This window comes from Paroedura picta, chromosome 16 (genome assembly GCF_049243985.1).
Source record: "Paroedura picta isolate Pp20150507F chromosome 16, Ppicta_v3.0, whole genome shotgun sequence".
Taxonomy (NCBI): Eukaryota; Metazoa; Chordata; class Lepidosauria; order Squamata; family Gekkonidae; genus Paroedura; species Paroedura picta.
The window spans coordinates 17,287,599-17,312,060 of NC_135384.1; the positions used below are offsets into that span (position 1 = coordinate 17,287,599).

The window sequence follows — 24,462 nt, forward strand, 5'->3', positions numbered from 1 at the left end:
TCCATCCGGGGGCTACTGGATGTATTCCTCCGCTTTGGGCACACTCTTGGCATTTGGTTGGACTGCACTTCTTTGTGTTCTCTTTCATGCATGAGGATTTTAGGGGAATGGTGAAGGGAGGGGGACCTGAAAGCAAACTAAACACCGAAGGAAGGAAGGAAGGAAGGAAGGAAGGAAGGAAGGAAGGAAGGAAGGAAGGAAGGAAGGAAGGAAGGAAGGAAGGAAAATCAATGCAATACAAAAAAGAAAACCTGACAGACATGCACAGTGAAAGCAAGGGGAAACACGCATGCATAATAGACCTGTATTAAAGCAGAGCATTCATAAAGTTCCCAAGGCAAATCTCATATTCCATCCTCTTTTTAAACTATCGAATCACCATAACATATACAGTGACTGTTTCCGCACCAAAGACTCATTCAGCCATTATGTTTTTCAAGTTTGGGGTAGCAACACAAACCATTTCCATTCTCCACATTGGCCCCCTTTGCCCTCTGTTTTCCCCTGATGTGAGCCTCCAGATTTGTCTCTGCACTAAAGCCAAGGGACAGGATTGGAAACTTCCTGGCAGCCTCCCCCCCCCCCCCATGTCAGTCTTTGTCATATGACAAAAACAGCCAATCATCTGCCATCACCATTTTGCTGCCTCTGATCATTGTCCCCCTTCCATGTCTTAAATCATGTCGTCGTTTTTTTGAAACTCAAACCCAATTGTGTTATAACAAAATTCCACTGTAACAAACTCATTCCCCACCCCACTACTGCCATGTGGATTGGCATGCAGTGCATGTGTACAATTGCCAAGTGCTGCATGCGCACACACATACTCAATTTGGGCTGGATTAATTTGTTTCTCCAGCAATACTGGAGAGAAAGGCTGCACTATCACTTAACACCAGCCACTATCGAAGGGGAACAGGTGGAGGTGGGCTGTGCAGGTAAGTTCACCTGGTAATCTGGAGCAGGATCACCATGCAGGCTCACCTGTCCCGCTTTGCTGACCTGAGGCTACAGGTGTTCAGAGGCAGCAAAAAGGTGGTGGCATATGATTGGCAGTTTCCGTTAGGATGGTCAAGTGGAAAAAAGAGTACGGGGGAAGCTTTTTTTTTGGGGGGGGGGTTGCCAATAGAACTGATGCTACAGGAGGGAGGGACCAATGCTGAACAAAGACTCAAAAAGCTGGAATGTCCACATTTCCGCATTGGCCACACCTGACTCGTACCCTGTCAGCTCCCAGTTCAAAACTTGAAAAATGGATTTTGGAGGATTCCCTTGCTATGGGGCACCTGACTAGAGTGTGTGCCCCCAAAGGGAAATTTCAATGCAGAAATGGAGGAATACTCAGCCCTATGCAAAACTCTAGTGCGGAAACAGTCAGGGAGTCAATAGCTTACACAGCCAGAGATTGACAGCAGTCAGCTGACGTGGGCCTCGAAAAGTCTCACCACTCAAATGATATATTGAAATTCTTAAACTGGTTTAAGCTGGGAACAGTGGTTTTATGAGCCAACTAAGGGCCAAAAATAGTAATCTAGTTACCATCTTAAAATAGTTTCTGAGGCTATCGTGCAAGGTGAACTGTCTTATTTTGTTACCACAAGAACCAGCATAGTGTAGTGCTTAGAGAGTCCTCTGGACATACTCCAGTTTCTCTACATCTTTCTTCAGTTCTGGTGCCCAAAACTGAACACAGAACTCCAAGTGAAGTCTAACCAGAATAGATCATCACCTTGCATGATCTGGACACTCTACTTCTTTTAATACAGCCCAAAATCTTGTTTGCCTTTTTAGCCACCAAGTCACACTGCTGGCTCATGTTCAGTGTCTGGTCTACTAAGACCCCCAGATCCTTTTCACACATACTACTGCCAAGACAAGTCTCACCCATCCTATGGTGATGCATTTGATTTTTCCTACCTAAATGCAGAACTTTACATTTTTCACTATTGAAATTCATTTTAGTCCAGTTTTCCAGCCTGTCAAGATCATCCTGTATCCTGATTCTCTCTTCTGATGTGTTTGCTACCCCTCCCAGTTTAGTATCATGTGCATATTTAATAAGCACCCTCTCTATTCTTTCATCCAAAGAAGGATGTCATTAAAACTTTTTTTTTGAAAAGCCAGTAATGCAGTCACAGATCTCCTGCTATCCTGTTTAGGTATACCCTACGGCAGTGGTCCGCAACCTTCTTCAGGCTGCGGACCGGTGTTGCCAGGGAGGGCAATCGCCCGGCCGTGCATGTGCGCATGCATGGCCGGGCCGCGCATGCATGCTTGCGCCATGTGCTGCTGCAAACGTGCATGCGCAAATGTGCATGCGCAAATGTGCATGCGTGACCCGGCAGCACATGCACCTTGCGCCTTGCGCATCGCATATGCACAGCCCTGCTTCCCTCTCCCTCCCACAAAATGAAGCCTGGGCCGCAAGCTAATCGGTCGCTTTTGCGGCCGATTTGTTTGCGGCCTGGGAAGTTTCTTACTGGGGGGGGCGGGGAGAGGGAGCCGCGGCCTGGTGCCCTGAGGCAGTGGTCCCCAACCTTTTTATCACTGGGGACTGGTCAACGCTTGACAATTTTACTGAGGCCCAGGGGGGTAGTCTTTTGCTGAGGGACGTCGCTGCTGCCGCCTGAGCCTCTGTTCTGCTTGCTTTCCTGCCAGTGCCCCTGACTTCCCGCCACCCACTGGGGGGCGCTGCCAGCAGCAGCTATGCAGTGCCATGCCGAGGGGGAGGCCCAGCCATGATGGCCACTGGAGAGCACCAAAGATTCAGAGTACCTTTATTGGCATAAAATTGCAAAGCATAAAATGAAAATTCCATTTTATGCTTTGCAATAGTATCATTTTAATCCAGTGTTTCTCGTTAACACAGCTGAATTTCAATTTCTTCAGATAATTAGCTAATGGGCGACAAAATACTTCAAACTTAGGACACAGCAGAAGTATATGGTACAACGTGTCAGGGACACTACATCCATGCAAACAGTATCTCTCCTGAGGAGGGATCTTCAAAAATCTAGCTCGTGTGACATTTGAGGGAAAGATGTTTAAGCAAGCTACTAGAAATGCTCTTCTTAACTGGTGTGTCTCCAAAATTTGGAGATTCATGGGCATGGATTTGTAAGATAAGGGAATATCCCAGAAGCGGGGAGAACAAACACTGTTGTTAGAGGAGCCCAGAATCTGTGTATCCTGATCTTCTAGTCTCTGTGATATTAGCTTTAGTATCGTCACCAAAGGTGAGCCAGCAGCAGAGGGGCAGGGCAGCCCCTGAGTCAGCAGCCAGGGAGGAGGACGAGGAGGAGCCGCAGCCTGGTACTGGCTGATCCACGGCCCGGTACCGTTCACCGGACCGGAGGTTGGGGACAGCTGCCCTAAGGGACACATAACAACAATACATGCTCAGTCACCAGTACAAAATACAGTTCTCAGGATCTCTTGGAAGACAGCCGCGATGGCTACAGCTCAAGCCCTTGACACCTAATGCTACAGGGCATTGTCTTTCAGATGCCACAGGGCTCGTCTTTTGTTTTTCACTCCAGAGGGTATCCAGCCGTCACACTCTCTTGGGACCGAGCCCATCACTGCAACCACCAATCAGCATTCCTACTTTGGAAAAGCTTTACAACCATCACTAGGGCAGAGCAGACATGACCTTAGCAAGTCCTTAACTTCTCTTTCCATGAAGGACTCACGTTTTTTTCCTTGTCGAAGCTGTCTTTGAACTGGAATCTCTGGCCACTCTTGATACCTAGCTCCAGCCATTTGCCCTTGAACCATTTCACCGTGGGTTTGCAAGGGATCTGAGTCCCGTCCACTTGAAACGCAATGGTCACATCCTTCCCTGCAGGACAAACACAGAAAGGTCGGTACCTTTATCCCCCGCCTGGCACATATTACGTCCTCCCCTCTCATCTAACCCATAATATTTTTGGCGGGAGGAAGAGCAGACTTTGTGGGGGAACAACCTCAGCAGACGATCGTGAGATGTCTGATGATAGCCATGTATTTTAATATTTTAATGTTGATGTTTAATACTTGCTATTTGTTTTTATGTTGTTTTTACCTTATTGCTTTTAATGTTGTAAGTTGCCACGAGACCCTCCTGGTGAGTGGTGACTAAAAATCTAATAAATCAATAGATAAAAAGATGGTGCTGAAGGGACCGTCTAGAAGGCAGCTACACAAATTCTCCTCAGTTAACCCAGAGCAGCTGCCATCCCTGGGTGCTAAATATGTAAGAGGTATAAGAAAGAGAAGAACGAGAAGAGATGCTTTCCCTTTTCTCTACCAGAAGGAGTCCCGAAGCAGCTTACAGTCACCTTCCCTTCCTCGCCCCACACCAGGCACCTTGTGAGGCAGGTGAGGCTGAGAGACTTCCGAGGGAGCTGTTGTGACAGGCCCAAGGTCAGCCCACTGGCTTCATTTGAGGAGGAGTGGGCAATTAAACCAGTTCTCCAGATTAGAGTTTGCTACTTTTAATCACTACAGCCAGGGATAGTCAAACTGCGGCCCTCCAGATGTCCATGGACTACAATCCCCATGAGCCCCTGCCAGCATTTGCTCATGGGATTTGTAGTCCATGGACATCTGGAGGGCCGCAGTTTGACTACGCCTGCACCATGCTGGGATTGGCTTCTTCTGCTCACTTAAGACTGATTCACACACATGTACATCCCACAGCTACTGCCAAATTGGATGTGACAAGAACAGCCATGTTCAGCTGTTCATGCATCTGCCCTGAGGCAAGTGATCAGCTCTAATCCCCCCCACAAAAGATATGTCTGGTCAAGGGAAACAGAGTCCTGCCCCTTCCCCATGACCTGTCACTGCTGGTGCAGCCAGGCTCTCTTCCAGTTCCTTAATCCGTAAGCACATGAATCACCAATAGGGCTGCTTCCACCACAATCCTGAGAATTTCATAGCTATGATGTAACTGTAGTGAAGCATCTCCACTGAAGGGGGGGGGGGAATGCTACATCCAGTAACTTGAGAAAAAGTGACTGATCCAATTCACATTTGAAGCTACAGTTAACTAAGGATGAACGTGGATGTGTGAATATTTGAACCGGCCTTCTCAGGTCCATGTAGCTCAACCTGATGGCTCTGATTTCAGGGTCTCTGGCAGGGAAAGATCTTTCAGAGCACCTGCTTACCTGAGATTCTTTAAGTGGAGATGCCAGACACTGAACTTGAGATCTTCTGCAAGCCAAGGGTATGTTCTACATTGGTCCCAATTTCTCCTTACTTTAGCACCTTAGTACTACAAATCCAACCTTTATGCTATTTAGCCACTTCTTGTGACCGTAGAAGAGCAGCTAAAGATGGATAACTAATTAAATGGTCTTATGTATGAGGGCATAATTGTCTCAAGCCCACCCTAGCCTAATCTTATCCAGCCTTGGAAGTTAAGCAGGGTTTGCCATGGTCGGTTCTTGGATGAGAGACCACCAAGGAAGACTGGGTTGGCTTTGCAGGGGAAGGCAATGGCAAACCACCTCTTGCCTTAAAAAAAAACATGGTCCTTTGATTACCATGGTTTGATTGCAACTTGCTAACACAGAGTTATTATTATTATGAAGACCTGAAGCAGAATTCAGTAACAAGGAAACCCCCGTCACTTCCAAAACCTGGGAGTGGATTTTCAGAGAACTCAAAATTGCTGCACAATCCCATATATCCTCAAATAAGGTCAAAATGCAGCTCTAGCACAGAAATGGACAGCCACATTCTGGTTGTTTATGGAAGTTTTTACAAGAATGTCTCAACGCAGCAACATCAAATGGGGAAAAATAATTTAGGATGGCTACAGGCAATTTTAGCATTGCTTCTGCCGTGGAAGCATACTCATTGCATTTGGGACACATGGACCTTTCTCTACCCCATGAAGATACAGGGATAGCTGTTCTTCTGGAGGTCAGCAAATGCCAGACACCCATGGTGTTGATTGGCCAGAGTTTGTATCAGTTCTGAAGTCACATTCCCCCTCTCTTTTGCCCAAAGTGGTTTGTAAACCTTAAGCAAAAGTGGAAACAAATTTGCACATGTCTAAACACATAAATATGCCAGATACCAGAGACCCAATTCAGGACGGATGAACATCCCATCTGAAGCAGGGGTTGGGGACACTGTGATGGGTTTAGAGGCCGCCTGTTTATCATAGGACAAGCAAAGGCAAGGAGAAGCAAAGCTCGCTCTGCAGCAGCAAAACTTGTGTCTGCTCCCACTGAAGGGACATCTCTAGCCCACCTTGTTTTTAAAAGGAGAGTCCGATGTTGAGAGGATTTGCTGCCAGGCAGCCTCCACCACTTACCGGCCTCTATTAACACATGTTCTGGCTTCTTGACAAACAGCCCATCCGACTGATTGGAGGGTTCTCCTTGGGATTCTGGTAAAAAAAATGGAGACAAAGAAGGAGGAAGAAAAGCACTTCATTGCTGAGCCTGGAGCAAAATGGGGGAGCTGAGCAGGGGATGAGGCTCTCTCTGCTCTTGAGGTTCTGAGAAGGATGGGGAATAGATAAAAAGGCCCCTACAAGTAATGGAAAGACCCCTACAAGTAATGGGAACTGGCTTTCAGCAGAAGCCTAATATGATCAGCACTGACTGGCTAGTCCTTGTGTCAGTTACAACTCCACTTCCACAGGAATGAGCCTCCCATGCAACTCCCAGCACAGGAAAAACCTCAGGTGCTTGGCTGTTATATTGGTGCACTTGCTTTAGGATGCTTAGGGCTAATCCTGCGTTGAGAGGTTGGACTAGATGGCCTGTATGGCCCCTTCCAACTCTATGATTCTATGATTCTATGATTCTATCCTGCCTGTCCTCCAAGGCACACAGGGGAACATATGCGATTTTCCCCTCTCCATTTTATTCTTGTCACAGTCTTCTGAGGTGAGATAGAGCGAGGGAGAGGGAGAGAGACTGGTCTGAGGTCACCAAGCTTGCTTCATGAAAAAACGGGTGTTTGAACCCAGGTTCTCTCAGATCCCAGCCCAGTACTAACCACTAGATCACACTGGAGTCTCACAGTTAATGGGAGTGCCAGTAGGCAGTATCCATCGATGAAGTCCCTTTAAGGGCCTAATGGTATGTTTTACTTTTGTCATCCTCTGGGACTTTTCCATCAGACATAGGCTCTGAGTGCTCCTCTCCGTTCTCAAGCATTCAGGACCCTGATTTGGAATGGGACTCCACAGCACGGGGAGAAGGGGCTTCTTCATGTCCCCCCCTAGCTGTTTTCTCAATCTAAAATACATCCCAGGAAGTGCTATTTACACTATGACTCACGGGGGAAGTAGCGCCCACCCCCGGAGGCTGTTTAGGGTGGCCAAGATCCAAAGTTTGGAGATCTCCTGAAATTACAACTGATCTCCAGGCGACAAAGAAAACAGCTGCTCTGAAGGGGGGGCTACAGCAGGACATCCCACTGAGGTCCGTCCCCTCCATGGACCCCAGCCTCTCAAGGCTCCATCTCCAGATCCCCAGGAATTTCCAAACCAGGAGTTGATGACCTGAACTCAGGGGTGGGCAAACTGTGGCCCTCCAGATGTCCATGGACTACAATTCCCACGAGCCCCTGCCAGCATTCGCTGGCAGGGGCTCGTGGGAATTGTAGTCCATGGACATCTGGAGGGCCGCAGTTTGCCTACCCCTGCCCTAACTGAAGCCCCTTACATTTGAGAATTTGGTTCTCTCAATGGGCATCTGATGTCTGGCTCAAAGTCTCCATGGAGAACATGTGTAAACTGTAATGTGCAGCTAGGACCTAAAGCAAGCCATGAGGGAAGTCTTTTTCAACCTTTTGGCCATGGAGGTCCTGCTGAAGTATTTTTCAGGCTGTGAGGTTCCAGGAAGTGGTCAGCTGGCCGTGCCTCCCAGTCACACCCTCCAGAAGTGAGAGGCACCTCGGGTGGAAAAGTTTTAAATGCCTCTTCAGGCTCATCATTGGCCACTTTGGGAGGGAGAGGAGCAAGCTGCCAAAATAAGGGTAGATTTTTTAAATGGAACTTTTTCTTTCCTCTTAGCTCAGAGCCAGAATCAACAGGCACAGGGTGGGAGGGCCCTCCCCAGCTGCCATTTTGAAAACCCCCATGCCACAGTACCATTGAGGGGCCTTGGTGGGACCACGGTTGGGAAACCCTGCAGTAGGGAAATGGGGATTATTTCACTCAGGATTCTGCAAAAGCAGCCATAAGCCTGAGACTTCTCATCAGTGGGGGGGTGGGGGCAGGTAAGATTTGCCAGACACTGCATAGCCTCGATGCTCACTCATCCAGGGGCCTTAGATTAAAAACCTATCAGCTTACCTGTCACAATCAAGGACATTCTGTTTCAAGAAATTTGGTCTCACCTGCTGGAGCTGCCGGTGCGTCTGCTGAAGGGGGAGAAAGGGAGAGGAACACGTTAGGCCCTTCACTTGAAACTGGATGGAGTTCTGCTTTCCCACTACTTCCAGGCGAGGAAATATTGCACTGCTGGCCTGAACCTTGCGGGCTCAGGGCAGTTTGAATTGTGCCCTCATTCCTGTTCTGTGCCCCACAATTCATTTTGAGTTTAAGAACAGTCTGGAACCTCTGGCTGTGAGAACCACCATTATAACTTTTCTGCACGGGGAATTCAGCCTTGGCTGGCGCTCATCTAGTTGTGGGGCTAATGCCTGCTTCCAGATGACATCAGCGCCAGCCCGGGGCCGGCCCATCTCAGGCGTTCCACTGCCCTGCGGCAAGAGAATGCGGATTCTTCTGTGTTCCCTTCCTTGCCGCAGGCACCATCGGGCTCTATGTCGGGCCAAGACCATCTGGCAGGAAAGAGCTGGGCCATCCTGGCCCTACTCCTTCCCGCCCTCACTTCAGCTATGGCATCCCAGAAGGGACAAAAAATGTCCCAGCCGGCTCCACAGCACTGTGCAGCACCACAGACCTGCCTGCGGCATTTTTGTTATTTTTAAGAAAGCACAAATCCAGAGTAAATTGCATCTGGCAAAGAATATGCTCCCCCATAGAGACTTGGGAAGAGGCGGGACAGTCTGCCGCAGCCAAAACACCCAGTGGTACCCCAGCATGGTGGCACCAGTGCGGAAAAGCTCTGAGAAACTAAGGTTCACCTTGAGGCTTCTTGGAGAGGGTATATCCATGATTTGTTTACATATAAATAAAGCAGTTTACAACATTGTTCTCCTTCGCTCCATCCAGAAATAGTAAGAATGCAGAAGAAAATTAGAATCAGGGTAGATCCAACTGAAAGTGACATTCTCACTTTCTGTTAGCCAACATGACAAAAAAAGACCCTCGACTCTACCTTTTGGCTCCTCCTCCTTCTTCTCTTCTTTTGGTTCCTCTTTCTTGGCTGCTTTTGGGTCTTCTTTTTTCTTCACTTCTTTCTTTTTTGGTGCTGTTAAGGAATGGGATAGCATCAAGACCATGACAGGAAGGTCAACAGCATAGACTCGTGTACACACTGGCTCAAAATGTATGTCATCTATTATCAACAGTACTGCAACTGCTATTGGGTAGCCCACCTATGTAGTAATTACAGAGCAGGGTCAGCAAAAAAAAAAAAGAACAAAAAAAAAAATAAAAACAGGTTCTTGCCCCTAAGAAAGTTTTGAAAATGTGGGTGATAAAAGGGAAAGGAGAACCAAGAGAAATCAAAAATGACAGTGACTGTGAATGCACATATGTACTGGGTTTGTTCTGGTTGAGGCAAAAAATGAGGAATTAAGCTTGCATCTGTATAGAAAAGCCGGCTTCAAGCAGGGAGTTAAGGGAAGAGAGAAAGATGGTGCCATGGGAGGAAATGGTGGACATACTGAGTGGGGATTGGGCAGGGTTACTAAAAAGGAAACTTGCACGTTTAAGCTAGGCTCACACACGCTGCTCCAGGCATTCATAGTATAAGTTATTACCCTAATGATTCTGTTTGTCCCACCAAAAAACAAAAGCATATTGGTTCCCCTCACAACAAACCCTTGAGGTAGGTTGGGTTCAGAGAGAGACTGGCCCAAGGTCAGCCAGTGAACTTTGCGGCAAAATCAGGATTCAGACCTGAGTCTTTCCAGTGGAACATTCTCACTCTGGCCGCCTCGGGCTTTGATGATCACCGAAGCGGCCAAACTCAGAACTAGTTTACCATTGTCATTAACGACACAACAGAACTTTAAAATCAGGGATGAATCATGGCTCGCTTGTGAAATTTCCTCGGCTTGCTAATTGAACACAAGTGTGGGACAAGATGGGATGAGGTGCTTAGTTAAACAGGAAGTAGGAACTAGGAATGTGTGATTCGATCCAGATTGGCCAAAAAGTACCCAAATGATTCATGTCTTGATTTGGGCATGAATCGGCCAAATCCAGTCCCAATTGTCATTCCCGAAAAAGTTTACATGACCAAACAACGTCTGAATTGCTGAAGCATAATTCGTTAATCATACAAGCAGCCAGATAAGCTTTAAAGAAAAAGGGAAAGGGGAGGGGAGTTCCCCTTTTTGTCTTTTCCACGCTCTGAGGTGGGGGGTTGAGATCCAGGCACCAAACATGCAGCTTGGCTCTCTCCTCAAAAGAAGCCCCACACTTCAAAAATATTGGACCAGACCAAAATATTGGATCCAACCTCCATTATTTCTGATAGGACCAGAGAATCTATTTTTTCTCATCATAGGAAATAATGGAGGTTGGATGGGGCATCCTCTTTGAGTGCCCCTGGAATTGGACCAGGGGGTCGAATCTTTTTGAAACTTGGGTGCTCTTTTGAGGAGAGGCTCCAAGCCACACTGTAAGTTTGGTTTCTCCACCTCAAGCTCCCACTCCCCCAGGCCGAAAAAGATGAAAAGGGGGAAATGCCCATAGACTTTAATGGTGCCAAATCGATTTAGATTTGGCTCAGTTGGAAAAAACTATGGGTAATTAGGATTAATCTGATTCAGACTGAATCCAAAATGGCCTTTTGTTCCTTGCACATCCCTAATAGGAGCTACTCATCCCCATCCTTTCTTTCTGCATGTAACAATCCACTGACCCAGCAGTTTTGGACAGAACCCATCCGACAAATACCACACTCTATTTCCAGCCTCAGGTAGAAGGCTGCTCATACCTGTAAAGACCCAACACAGATATGCATATTTTATACACTCAGCATTCTACAACATCTAAAGGGCTTCCAGTGGATTGAACATCTGCTTTTAAACCAAGTCAGCTAGTAATTAAATTTAAATAAGACAGAGGTTTGTTGGTTTGGGGTTTTTTTTAGATACTGAAGGGAACGTGACTAGATGGATCTCCTTCCAGAGCATTCCAGAATTAAAATATCAAGAAGGAATATGGGAGGAGAGCAATTGGTAAAAGGATCTACAACGTAAACAGACACGTAGAGGCTGTTACAAACCACTCATATCCATGTATTTTAAATATTTATATCCATTTTCTCTTCCAGGGAATACAGTGAAGATACAAGTTGTTATCAAATCAGACATAATTATGGGTGAGGATGAAGCCTTCTCCTCTCTGCCCCCCAGAGGAATCTACGCTCAAGCACACTAAATCGGCTCAAGATCCCCAGCCTCGGAGAAGCCAAACTGTCCTCAACCAAAGCCGGGGCTTAGTCTGCCTTGGTGCTGGCCTGGTGGAACGCTCTCCCAAGTGAGATCAAGGCCCTATGGGACTTAAAAGAGTTCCTGCAAGACAGGCCTTTTCCGCTAGGCCTATGGTTGAGGCCTACAGAGCACCAACAACTGGCCTTCCTGCACACATAAGTAACACGATAGCACTTTATTCCCCCTCCCTCCCACCCACTGGAGAAGCATGTTGTGAGCAACCCTGAACCCTCAGGGAAGGCCAGCATACAGATCTTCAAATACAACAACACTTTATTTATAGTCATTTCAACCAGTACAATAAATGCTGTTACAATAAATAGTTGCAAGGTGTGCTGTCTTATTATCTTAACACAGCCCGTGGCGCCGCGGGAGCTGCGGACTAAATAAAGCCGTAAGGGCTTAGTGGGAGGAGTTAGGGCAGGCTCTGTCCGGGATGAGGAAGGGTGCCGATTGGCCCCTTCCTCCGGTCAGACGATTGGTCCGGCCAATTCCCACCCTGCCGACAAGGGAGCAACTGTGAGCTGCGCTCTGCGCGGCTCGCAGTTGCTCCCTTGCCAGCGGCCTGACGCGTCGGGAGGTGCAAAGCGCCTCTCAACGCGCCAGGCCGCCGGCCAAGGGAGCCCCCGGCAGCCGCGCTACGCGCGACTGCCAGGGGCTCCCTTACCTAGCGCCCGCTGTATTTTTCTTATAGCGGGCTTGATTAGTCAGGGATAATACTCCTAATGGCTGGTAGATGGAGCTTCAGCACCCACAGTGTCCAAAGGGGTATTTTGTGGAAGCCTGTCGATGAATGGTAGTCCCCTTGAGAAGATGTATACAATATAAGGCCCTAGTGAGAATCCACTCATATCTGAAGAAGGGGGCTCTAAACCACAAAGGCTTGTGCTGGAATAAGATGCCACAAGACTCCTGTTTATTTTTATCATGCAGAGGTCTGCCCTCTGGGCTGCACCCTTCTCGACAGGGCTGATGAGATACTGTGCTGCTCCAGCATTCAAACGGCAATATTTTCTTGTACGGGAAAACAGAATCCCTCCCCACCAGCCATTATCTTTCTCATCTCTTGCTACTGCAAGCACTGCGAAGACTGTGGTTGCACAAGTTGTCCAAGCTATCTGTTAGATAATTGTGGCAAGATTAAACTCCTCCTCACAATTTGATCCAGGAATGCTCTTTCACTAAGTTGGCTCCAAATATTTTCCTTCCATGAAAGGCGTTTCCAGACATTATGCCCGGGGATAGTACATGCATACTACAATGGGCTTTGGCTGTATTTTGACAGAGCAACATAAAATGCTTACGAATTATGATGGAACAACCCATTACCCAAGCAAAGATGCTGTTCCCGGCTTCTGAAGGTTGGACTGAATGGAATCCTCTCCCGAAATGATTGGCTTACCCCCAGCAGGACTGCTTCTGAGCCCCAATGCCCCCAATCTTGTTGCCAGAGCTAAAACATGCAATTTTGTGGAGCACCATCTGCTGAAAGAATAAACAGCTTTGACTTGCAGGTGGGCATGTGGGCTCGGAATAAGGCACACACTAATTCCATGTTTTTGGGCAAAGAGGCCACAACTTTATTAACCATGTGCTGGCTGACAAGAGGATATGGAGCTCTAATACCATCATTCACCAGGTCATCCGACCCAGTTCCCTAACCTCAGCGGCGCCCTGGGGATCCCGTTCTAGTCCCCTGCCAGGCCCATGGGTCCCCTTGCAGCTGGGCATCCCCCAGTAGAGAGAATCAGGGAATGCTTCCAGAGGCGTAGACCTGCTTCCACCCATCCCCTTTCATCTGCTCTACTGGTGTGATCCTGGGGCCATCCCATCTGGGTTGGCCCACACCCCATAGAGCCTTTCCAACAAAGGCACCTTATCTGGGGAGTACTTTAACTCCCTCCTCCACGTTCCTCCCCCTTTTCAGGCTCCTTCCCCTTGCCCCCCTTCCACAGTTATGACAAAATAGAGGCTCAAATAACCAGCATAACACCAGTAGAATGACACTCTTAACAGCCACTATGTCCCCCAAAAGAACCATAACCTCAGGGGGGGGGGGGGAAGCTCTCTGCTCAGCTGCCGTGGGAGAAGAGGCCAGCCCCAGTTCACATGGCACCTGATAAAATCATAGAATCATAGAGTTGGGAAGGGCCATACAGGCCATCTAGTCCAACCCCCTGCTCAACGCAGGATCAATCCTAAGCATCCTAAAGCATCCAAGAAAAGTATGTATCCAATGATCAAAATCAATTATAACTTGCTCATAGGCATCTCATTCTCACTTTATTTGCCTTGGAGAGGAGACACTGTAGGAACTACAATCAAATCTTCATAGCAGTTTCTAAAAGGAAAGACGACTGTGGGAGATCCTTGATTCATATCAGTGTTGCATCATTTTAACCAACCCAGTGTGGGCTTTTTAAATTGACTTTCATTGAAAGCTGCATTGAGCAGGACTCTGAAGAGTCAGTATAGAATCATCCCAGATAGATAGATAGACAGACAGACAGATAGCTAGACAGACAGGTAGATATACAGATGGACAAATAGACAAACAGAATCATAGAATCATAGAGTTGGAAGGGGCCAGACAGGCCATCTAGTCCAACCCCCTGCTCAACGCAGGATCAGCCCAAAGCATCCTAAAGCATCCAAGAAAAGTGTGTATCCAACCTTTGCTTGAAGACTGCCAGTGAGGGGGAGCTCACCACCTCCTTAGGCAGCCTATTCCACTGCTGAACTACTCTGACTGTGAAAATTTCTTTCCTGATATCTAGCCTATATCGTTGTACTTGTAGTTTAAACCCATTACTGCATGTCCTCTCCTCTGCAGCCAACTGAAACAGCATCCTGCCCTCCTCCAAGTGACAACCTTTTAAATACTTAAAGAGGGCTATCATGTCCCCTCTCAACCTCCTTTTCTCCAGGCTGAACATTCCCAAGTCCCTCAACCTATCTTCATAGGGCTTGGTCCCTTGGCCCCAGATCATCTTCGTCGCTCTCCTCTGTACCCTTTCAATTTTATCGACGTCCTTCTTGAAGTGAGGCCTCCAGAACTGCACACAGTACTCCAGGTGTGGTCTGACCAGTGCCGTATACAATGGGACTATGACATCTTGTGATAAAAGCCCCATGTGCCCGGCCTCTCCTCTCGGCTGCAGGGTGCACATGCCCTGCCTCCATTTCCTGACACTCCACACAGAGAGCTTTCCTCTTCTGACTGTCCACCACCACTTCAACGGCGGCCACACTTTTTTTAGAATTGAAACAACTTTGTAACGGAAGAGAGAGGAGAGAGTCCTAATAGTCTAGCTGACTAACTGTTCTTCAGGGGGGGAGTGTGCTCAAGGGAACAGGAAGTCTTCAACTGAGCCAATCAGGACATAGGAGGAGATGATTTGAAAAAGTGCTTAAGTACGCTAACATCTCTTCCAAAGCCTCCTGGGGGACATTCATCATAAGCTGCTGAATCATGCACACTACAGATCCTGCATACTCCAACAAATCCAATCCCTGGAGCCATTTCCCCTCACACTGCTTGCCATTCCTAGAGTTGCTCTTCAGTTTTCCTCACCCCCCCCCCATTTGTAAATATTCCCTGCTGGGGGTGATAATCCAGGGCAAGGATACTACTTACCACCTATGAGCTGACGTAGAAGGAACTGTGGGTTGTGGATTTGGGGGAGAAAAGTGGGAAACTATGCAGGGATAGTATATATATATTCTTTTGACTGTATATTTTTTTGCTGAGCATGTAGGTACACAGTACAAGGACTACAAGACTGATGTTGATGCTTAATATAGGACCTAAAGTACATAAAATTCTATATTTTATCAGGCCAGTCAAGATTGCTGTACTCAGGTGTTTTTACATTTCACAGAACTTTTGAGTATTCTTTTGTCATTATGCATGATCAATAGTCTTGTGAAACTCACAGGCTCGCATCATCTTATAACAATTTAATTGGGGTTGTAAAACAATGTTAGACTTTCTAGCATGGCAACCCTTGTTGAATGTTTAATATGACATTTTAAATGCACTCGGAAGGTTCTGCTAACCGGAAATTTGAAAAGCACCCTTAGGAGGGAAATCATCTGGAATCATCAGCATGGAGATGCAGCAATAAGTATGACATGATCGCCCTCTGCAGGCCTCTGGTTCACATGAACAGAAGGTTCACATGAACAGAAGGTAATCAAACTGCGACCCTCCAGATGTCCATGGACTACAATCCCCATGAGCCCCTGCCAGCTGCTGGGCTCATGGGAATTGTAGTCCATGGACATCTGGAGAGCCACAGTTTGACTACCCCTGTGGCACGAATTGCACACATGGGAGCTCCCTCACCACATGAAAGGTTCACCAACAGATCATCAACAGATCACCTACGGAGTGCTGATATATTCAGTACAACCTGAGTTCTTCAGTTCTTCAAAGGTCAAACTGCGCAATGTCACACTCTGTCACTTTCTCCTGGTTTTCTTTTTTAATAAAAAGTTGCTGAGGTTGACATGGGGAGAGGAGAAAAGGCAGGTAGGACAAGACTAAGGTCACCCAATGATCTTTGAAGCTCAGCTGAGATTCGAACCCATGTTTCCCAAGTCCTAGCCCAACTGCTATGCCACACAAGCGAAGCCTTACAGATAAGGGCTCTGTGAAGCCTATTTTGAAGCTTACTTGCCACACAATAGAAGCAAGTAGTGAAGAGAATGTGGAGATCTAGAGCAGAAATACTCTCACGTAATCTGAAATCAGGCTTGCCATTCAGATTCTAAACTAACAGTCTATCTAAATGAAACTTTTACCTCATCATTCAAATGCTTGTTGGTGTTTATGGGCTCCACATTGAAATTTCATGGTGGTGGGTCCCTGGCTCCATGGCAGATCACATGCTTTACTGGAGTGTTCAGTTCTTGGCATCTTCAGTTGAGGATCAGGTAGCAAGTGACACGAAAGGCCTCAACTGAAGACCTTGGGGAGCCACTGCCTTTCAGAGTGGCTATTACTGACCTTGAAAGACCAATGACCTGACTTAGCATAAGGCAGCATCTTGTGTTCAACGATCAAATGTCACTCGCTGTTACCTATTAAAAGCTAGTTAAATCAAAATGCCATTCTATTCTTCTTCTTTGCATCTTTAACCAGCTTTTCCCTGCCAATTTGATTCTGGCCATGAGGATTACCAAAAACCAGGAGGGGAAAAAATGCCTCGTCCCTTTAATTAGACGCTTACTATCGGGACTCAAGCTGCTGGTAGTGTTGGTTTCATTATCAAATTTGTAGACTCTGCTAGAAAAGCTCTCAATAATTAGACCAATTTAATGAATTGATTAACCAATAAGATTATATGGGAGAAGAAAAGATCTTTATTCAGCAGCTGCAGAATAAGAGACATCTTCCAGAATCACCAAACAGAAGCCCCCGAAATCCAAAATGCAACCAGTACTTATACATATGCATATTCAAAATATTATTTTCCTAAAAGCTTCCCAGCTTTCTCTAGAACAGGGGTAGTCAAACTGCGGCCCTCCAGATGTCCATGGACTACAATTCCCATGAGCCCCTGCCAGATACACACCCAATATCAACATGCCATCATGATTTCTTTTATCCTGACAAAAACAATTAAAATATATTTATTACCTGACTCAGGAATGCCTCTCTGCCTTGCTAGTGGGACATTACTCATAATACGAACTTCTTCTGACAGGTCAAACTAAACAATTAACTCAGGCAACACTTATCAACTCTTGTTATTCACTGTTGAACATACAGGAAATTTTCTGACTATTAATTAATTTTTAAAACTTGACTCACCAAGTTAATATTATCTTAATATATTTCTTATTGATTTTTAATTTAAGCCATTCCTACAACAGAGATGCCAGCCTTCAGGTGGGGCCTGGGGATGTCCCAGAATTATAGCTCATCTCCAGACTAGAGAGATCAATTCTCCAGAGACAAGGGATGTTTGGTAAGTTGGACTCTATGCTAAGGTGACCAGATTGTCCCACTTTTGGAGGGACATCTTGGGGGTACCTGGCAAATTGTACTTACGTTGAAATTAAAACATATATATTACAATATTATTTTTGCATTCTATGCGTTCTATGAAACTTTTTGTTGCTCAATATAGACCAAATTTTAAATCAAGAACCCAGGCTCCGTTCTCAGATCTCCAGCAGTTTCCCAGCCGGGATCTGGGAGCTCTACCCGCATCCCCACCTGGCATGAAGGTAAATCACATCACCCGGTAAATCACATCTCATTAAGCTTCAAAGGAGAAAAGAATTTTATTTTTCTGCCCAGGCCAAGTGGCAACCCTGGGAGGGGCGAGCATTTTCTCCTTGGTTCCAGAGCTATTGCCATTGTCCTTCTGCCACTTGGCCTCTCAACCCACCCGGTGATATCCTCTCCCCCTGCCTCATCCATCAGGCTCACTTCTGCCAGGCAACACCCCTCATCACCAAGGCTGTTCCCTCTAAACTGCAGCATCTCAGGCTCTGAGAAATCTGCTCGCATGTTCTTGAGGAAATGCAAACCAAGTGCCAGCTGTACTCAGCTGAACTGGAGCCAGGGACTCAAGGCCAAACCAGGCCAGACGCTGGCAGATCCAGGAGCACAGCTTCCCAGCAACGATTCTGACTGTGGCCACTGCCTGGGAGAATAGTTTAACCTTTTCCTCCCTGTGCTGATCAAACTACGACCAGCAATCCAGGTGATTATTAACCCGAGAAGGGAAGGGACAGGAAATGAAAGAATGTCTGTATCCGTCCGTCCATCCATCTATCATCTGTCTATCTATGACTATTTGTCTGTCTATCTGTTTGTCTACAAGAGCCTCTTGTGGCGCAGAGTGGTAAGGCAGTAGTCTGAAAGCTTTGCCCATGAGGCTGGGAGTTCAATCCTAGCAGCCGGCTCAAGGTTGACTCAGCCTTCCATCCTTCTGAGGTCGGTAAAATGAGTACCCAGCTTGCTGAGGGGTAAACGGTAATGACTGGGGAAGGCACTGGCAAACCACCCCGTATTGAGTCTGCCATGAAAACGCTAGAGGGCGTCACCCCAAGGGTCAGACATGACTCGGTGCTTGCACAGGGGATACCTTTACCTTTACCTTTTACTGTTTGTCTATCCATCCATCTATCAGTATATCTATTAGATATACTATATCAGTATATCTATTTTCCTATCTATCCATCTCCCTCTATTTGTCTGTCTGTCTATTCATCTGTCTCCATATATTTGTTTATTTATCTGTCCATCTGTCTCTGTCTGTTTGTCTATTGGTCTATCTGTCTATTTGTCTATCTGTATATCTATCTACCTGTCTGTCTGTCTAGCTATCTGCCTGTCTATCTATCCATCTATCTCTCTATCTGTCTGCTATCTGTCTATCTGGGATGATTCTATACTGACTCTTCAGAGTCCTGCTCAATGCAGCTTTCAATGAAAGTCAATTTAAAAGCCCACACTGGGTTGGTTAAAATGATGCAACCCTGATATGAATCAAGGATCTCCCACAGTCGTCTTTCCTTTTAGAAACTGCTATGAGGATTTGATTGTAGTTCCTACAGTGCCTCCTCTCCAAGGCAAATAAAATGAGAATGAGATGCCTTTGAGCAAGTTATAATTGATTTTGATCCTTGGGTATTACCAGAACTAACAGATCTTTAAAACTATAAACACTGCAATTACTGTGCAGTGATTGTTTAAAAAAAATCACACATTTCTAGCAGTAATTACAAGAAAAAACATAAAAATGCACTTTAAACCAACCCTGAGCAACGCATCATAACAGAACGCATCCGGTAGTCTCACATTGATCAAGATGACAATCAAGAAAAATGAGAACTGACAAAATCCATTCTCAGCTCCTCTTAGTCAGTGTAGAAAGACAAATGGACCCACTTTCTGCCCTGTCCGATCATTTGTAAGCAAAGATCTATTGATGGTCACAAGCTTCTGAGAAGCAAGGAGAGAAATAATACTGGAAAACAGTTACCATTTACTGTGAATTTAATTTTATATGATTGTGGTGGTTTCACTGTCTATTACCTACTCTGAATACTATGCAAATTGACAAGGCAGAAATATCCTAAATAACTGTTAAGTGGAAAAGTCTTCAGGGTTTTATAGGATGACCTCTGTTTGGCTCAAAGATTTCAATTATAGAATCACGGAGCTGGAAGGGGCCATAGAGGCCATCTAGTCCAACCCCCTGCCTATTTGCAGGGAATGTTCTGGAGAGAGTTCAGCCTGGAGGGTACTGATCCTCAGAGCCAAACTGGATGCTATGTGTAGCACAAATTGCACATAGATGCCTGACCTGACTTGCTGTCATGCCACGTATTAACTGGGCAGGGCTGCCAGCCAATGACTAGTACATGTGAGAGAGAGGGGGCAGGGACATGGGATGCACCATGGAAATGACTTCAGGGAAAACCCAGAAGTGATTTCACACTGCTCTAAGAGTTGCCTGAAACCCTTATGGCAAAACCACAGGCCTTCCAGGCACAATTGGAAACCGGAAGCCCCTCCCTCCCTCACAGTGCTCCGGACCCAATCAGAGCACCAGAGTGTTTTCAGGCAGTGGTCCCCAACCCCCAGTTTGGGGACCAGTACCAGTCCGTAGATCAGTCGGTACCGGGCCGCAGCTCCTCCTCGTCCACCTCCCCGGCTGCTGCCTTGGGGGCTGCCCCGCCACTCTGCCGCCAGCTCACCTTTGGTGCTCCCCCTTGGCGTGGCACTGCGCAGCTGCTACTGGCAGCGCCTCCCAGTGGGTGGCGAGAAGTCAGAGGCGCCAGTGGGAAAGCAAGCGGAGCAGGGGCTCAGGTGGCCAGAACCAGGACGGGAAATTCCTGAAGACTTTGTAATGGAGCCTGCAGAAAACTGGGACCTCAGTGGCGTTCATTGTCATAGAGTCCCCCTCCAGGGGAACTGATCTCTGTAGCTGCCATTCCAGGGGATCCCCAGGCCCCACCTGGAGGCTGGCATCCCTATTTTAAAGCCCAGCAGCCCTGTGTGTGGGAGGTCCTGGAACAGGAGGCTTCCTGGGAACCCTAAGGAATACCACTCTGGGCAAAAGCCTGGATATAAATAAATAAATGTGAGCTGGGGAGGGAGACCCAGGCAAGCTTAAGCCCCAGCACCTCTCATTTCAGAAAGTAAGCACTGTGGCATGAGGCCGCCCTGCTTCCATTCCCACTATGTGCTGACCGTGCACTCTCTGGCCTGCCTCCCAATCAAGCCTCCAGGCTGTCTGATCCCCCCTAATATAGCCAGGCCCAAAGTGCTGAGCCATCACTGGTAGTGATCAATAATAACCCAGCCTCCTGGGCTGCAGTCAGAGGGGCAGAGAGATGAGCGACAGAGGGGTCCAGCTGTCATCTGGACTTCGCCAGAACCTGCATAGCTCAGCTTGCCCAGGGATGTTTTGCATAGCTCCCAGTGGGAGACGGGAGTGCGAAGGGGGGGAAATGGATCCCAGAGGCGAGGAACATCTTCCTGGACCAAGGAGGAAGCACAAAGGTAAAAAAACCAAGGAGGAGAACCAGCTTTGCCTGGCAACTGTTCTCTTCTTATTGTGGCTGGTTCTTGTAGAATAAACTATTTGGAGAGAGAGAGCAGCCTTATTTCTTGTTTCAGATTCCTGGGGGGCCTGCTCTCCAAATCTCTCCTGGCCTGCATCAGGACGGTCTATCCTGGGGTGGCCTAACTGGGGCTCTCTAGATGTCCATGGGCTGTGGCAACCCCAGTGACTCCGGGGGACTGCTGGCAGCGGCCCATGTTAATTGCAGTCCATGGACATCTGGGGAGTCACAGTTTGGCCATCCCAGGACAGTGGACAGACAAGCCTCCCTGGGGAAAGAATCCCATAATTTTGATGCCACAACCAAGAAAGCCTTCTGTCATGTTGCCAAGGGCTAGAAAAACAGGAAAAAAAGTTAAATAAACAAAAAACTCTCAGAACCTTTACCTCTTTGGAGTCCAGCCAGAATGACCTCCGGATTTAATTTGTTTTCAAGAATCTTTCCTCAGTGGCTAGGACTGCATTTTCAATTTATATAAGACAATCATAGAATCATAGAGTTGGAAGGACCCTCCTGGGTCATCTAGTCCAACCCCCTGCACTATGCGGGACACTCACAACCCTATCGCTCATCCACTGTAACCTGCCACCCCCTTGAACCTTCACAGAATCAGATGGTTATCCAGCCTCTGTTTAAAATTTCCAAAGATGGAGAACCCACCGCCTCCCGAGGAAGCCTGTTCCACTGAGAAACCGCTCTAACTTCTTCCGGATGTTTAGATGGAATTTCTTTTGAATTAATTTAATCCCATTGGTTCTGGCCCATCCCTCTGGGACCAAAGCCTTAATCTCAGTTATCTTGAGCTCTTTAAAGTGCCTTCATGGCAGACACAACAAAATGTACTTCTGAATTCAATTAGGTAAGGAAAAGCCTTCTCCCTCTCCCTCTCTCTGAGGACCCAGCCTTCAAGTGAAGTCTACACTGATGCTTCTGGCCCTTGAGGTGTCTAGAAACACATGAAGGCACTTAAGATAGCTCAAGAACCTAACTGAAGAAGAGTTGGCTCTTCTATGCTGCTTTTTTTTACCCAAAGGTGTCTCAGAGTGGCTTACATTCGCCTTCCCTTTCCTCTCCCCACAACAGACACCCTGTGAGGTGGGTGAGGCTGAGAGAGCCCTGATATCACTGCTCAGTCAGAAGAGCTTTATCAGTGCTCTGGCAAGCCCGTCACCCAGCTGGCTGCATATGGGGGAGCAGGGAATCAAACCCAGCTCGACAGATTAGGTGGAGACTGAGGCATTGGCTTGTCTTATATAAATTGTAAATGCAGTCCTAGCCATTGAAGAAAGATCCTTGAAAATGAAATAAATGTGGAGGTCGCTCTGGCAGGACTCCAAAGAAGAGAAAGTTTTGAGAGTTTTTGGTTTATTTAACTTGGTGACCACCTAGACAGGCATCTCCCATGGTACTTGGTAGCGGCTGAGCTGTGGTGCTTCTTTGTATCTTACCAAGGGCTGCCAGCCCCCAGTCAGGACGGGGAATCCCCCACCCAGAGTGCCCATCCCCTGTTGCTTGCCACTTGGAACGGCAAGGAGGAAATTAAACATTAAAATCAATTTAGAACATTTAAATCACTGGTGTCAATATCTCAATTATATAACTTCCAGGGAATACCCTCAAAGTGACCATCAAGTTTCAGGCGATTCAGAGCTCCTGCCATCGTTTTGGGTGATGTCCTTGTGTGGGCAGTTCTCCCCCCACATACTATGTCCCCACCTTCCATGGGGTCACCTTGACTCAGAAGGCCAGGCATGCAAAGATTATCACACTGGTTGGGTAGGTTCATAAGGGTGCAGGAGGTCCTTCAGATATGCTTGTGCTAAACTCTCTAGAGCTTTAAGGGTCAACACCACACAGTTTGGGAGACAGTATAGATAGGCAAAGGGATATAGTCCCTATGGCAAACTCAAGACAACATCCTAGCCGCAGCATTCATCGAAGTTTCCAAGCATTTTTGAAGGGCAGCCCTGTTAGAATCTGCAAGATCTGCCGTGTGCATGATTAAGTGTCCTGCAGGGGGCATTGGAAGAGATGAATATTTAGCATAGTTAGATCAGGAACTGAGAGCCAGTTTGCTGTATTGGTTAGGAGTGGGGATTTCTAATCTGCCGAGCCTGATTTGATTCTGCACTCCCCACATGCAACCAGATGGATGACCTTGGGCTTGCCATGGCTCTGATAACGCTGTTCTGACTGAGCAGGAATATCAGGGCTCTCTCAGCCTCACCTACCTCACAAGGGTGTCTGTTGTGGGGAGAGGAAAGGGAAGGTGAATGGAAACCACTTTGAGACTCCTTTGGGTAGAGAAAAGCAGCATATAAGAACCAACTCTTCTTCTTCTATCTCCTCCAGTGTCCTGATTGACCCCATGGGAGATTTCCTGTTCCCTTGAGCACACTTCCTCCTTTCTTGCTTCCACAACTTCCTCCTTTTAAGCATCCTGGTGGTGCTCCACTTCTCTTACATATTTTGAACTCTACCAACATTGCAGTAATCTAATCTTGATGTAACCAGGGTATTCATCACAGTGGCCAGAACTTTGTGCCCAGAAAAGGCCCCAGCTGGCTAATGGAACTCATGGCCACAGCTGTGCTGATCGGGTCACACCTACTTGGCCAGGTTGTTGTATTGAGTCAGGAAGGCAAGCCAGAAACCAGAGTCCAGTTTGGGAGGTCGGGAGCCAAGGGAGATAGTTCACACAGTAGCTGGGGCAGGGAGCGAAGAAGTCGGGCTGGGGTTGAAAGCCAGAGAAGGTCAGAAACCAAACCAGGATGAGAAGCCAGAGACATAGTTGGAAGCTGAGCTAAGGGTCTGGGGCGTAGTCAAAAGGCATTCAGGGAACTGGGAGTCAGTCAGGCAGAGCTTTGCTGCAGCAAACTGGAACACGGAGTTGTCTGGAGAGACGTCAGGTAAATGCATGCATTGCCCCCACAAGGTCCTCCTAAAATGCACAGAGCAGGGAGGAGCAGGCCTCAGCCAGAGAGCCTGCAGCTGGAGCTAATCCGTGTCAGAGAAAGGAGTTGCAGCTGGGCCCCATCTACCTTAACAGAGAGCCAAGAGGCATGCCAATCTTCTGATGGATGTCAAGGTAGATTGGTGCCATCTTTGCTGCCATTCAGAGCATGCCAGAGTCCTGGCCTGGTGATGTCGGTGCTGCTCCTCTGGCCTCTAGGCTCACAGAGGTCTTGTTCTGGGGTTTCACGTAATAGGGGTCTCCTGGGGTCTCACACACGTCCTGGGGTCTCACACTATCTACACTATACTGAGGGCTTTAAAAGCTGGGTC

At 47.3% G+C, this 24,462-nt stretch overlaps 1 protein-coding gene across 2 annotated transcripts in view; it reads right to left on the reverse strand.

Moving 5' to 3' along the window:
• MYBPC2 (myosin binding protein C2) overlaps positions 1–24,462 on the reverse strand; it is an 84,514-nt gene that overhangs the window by 39,774 nt on the left and 20,278 nt on the right. Inside the window, exons 2-5 of one of the 2 annotated variants that reach the window (XM_077314300.1) lie at positions 9,297–9,389; positions 8,350–8,373; positions 6,311–6,385; positions 3,693–3,841 (exon numbers count right to left, since the gene is read on the reverse strand). In XM_077314300.1, coding sequence (XP_077170415.1) covers positions 3,693–3,841; positions 6,311–6,385; positions 8,350–8,373; positions 9,297–9,389 — 341 coding nt within the window. The other variant, XM_077314301.1, reaches the window with a different exon arrangement.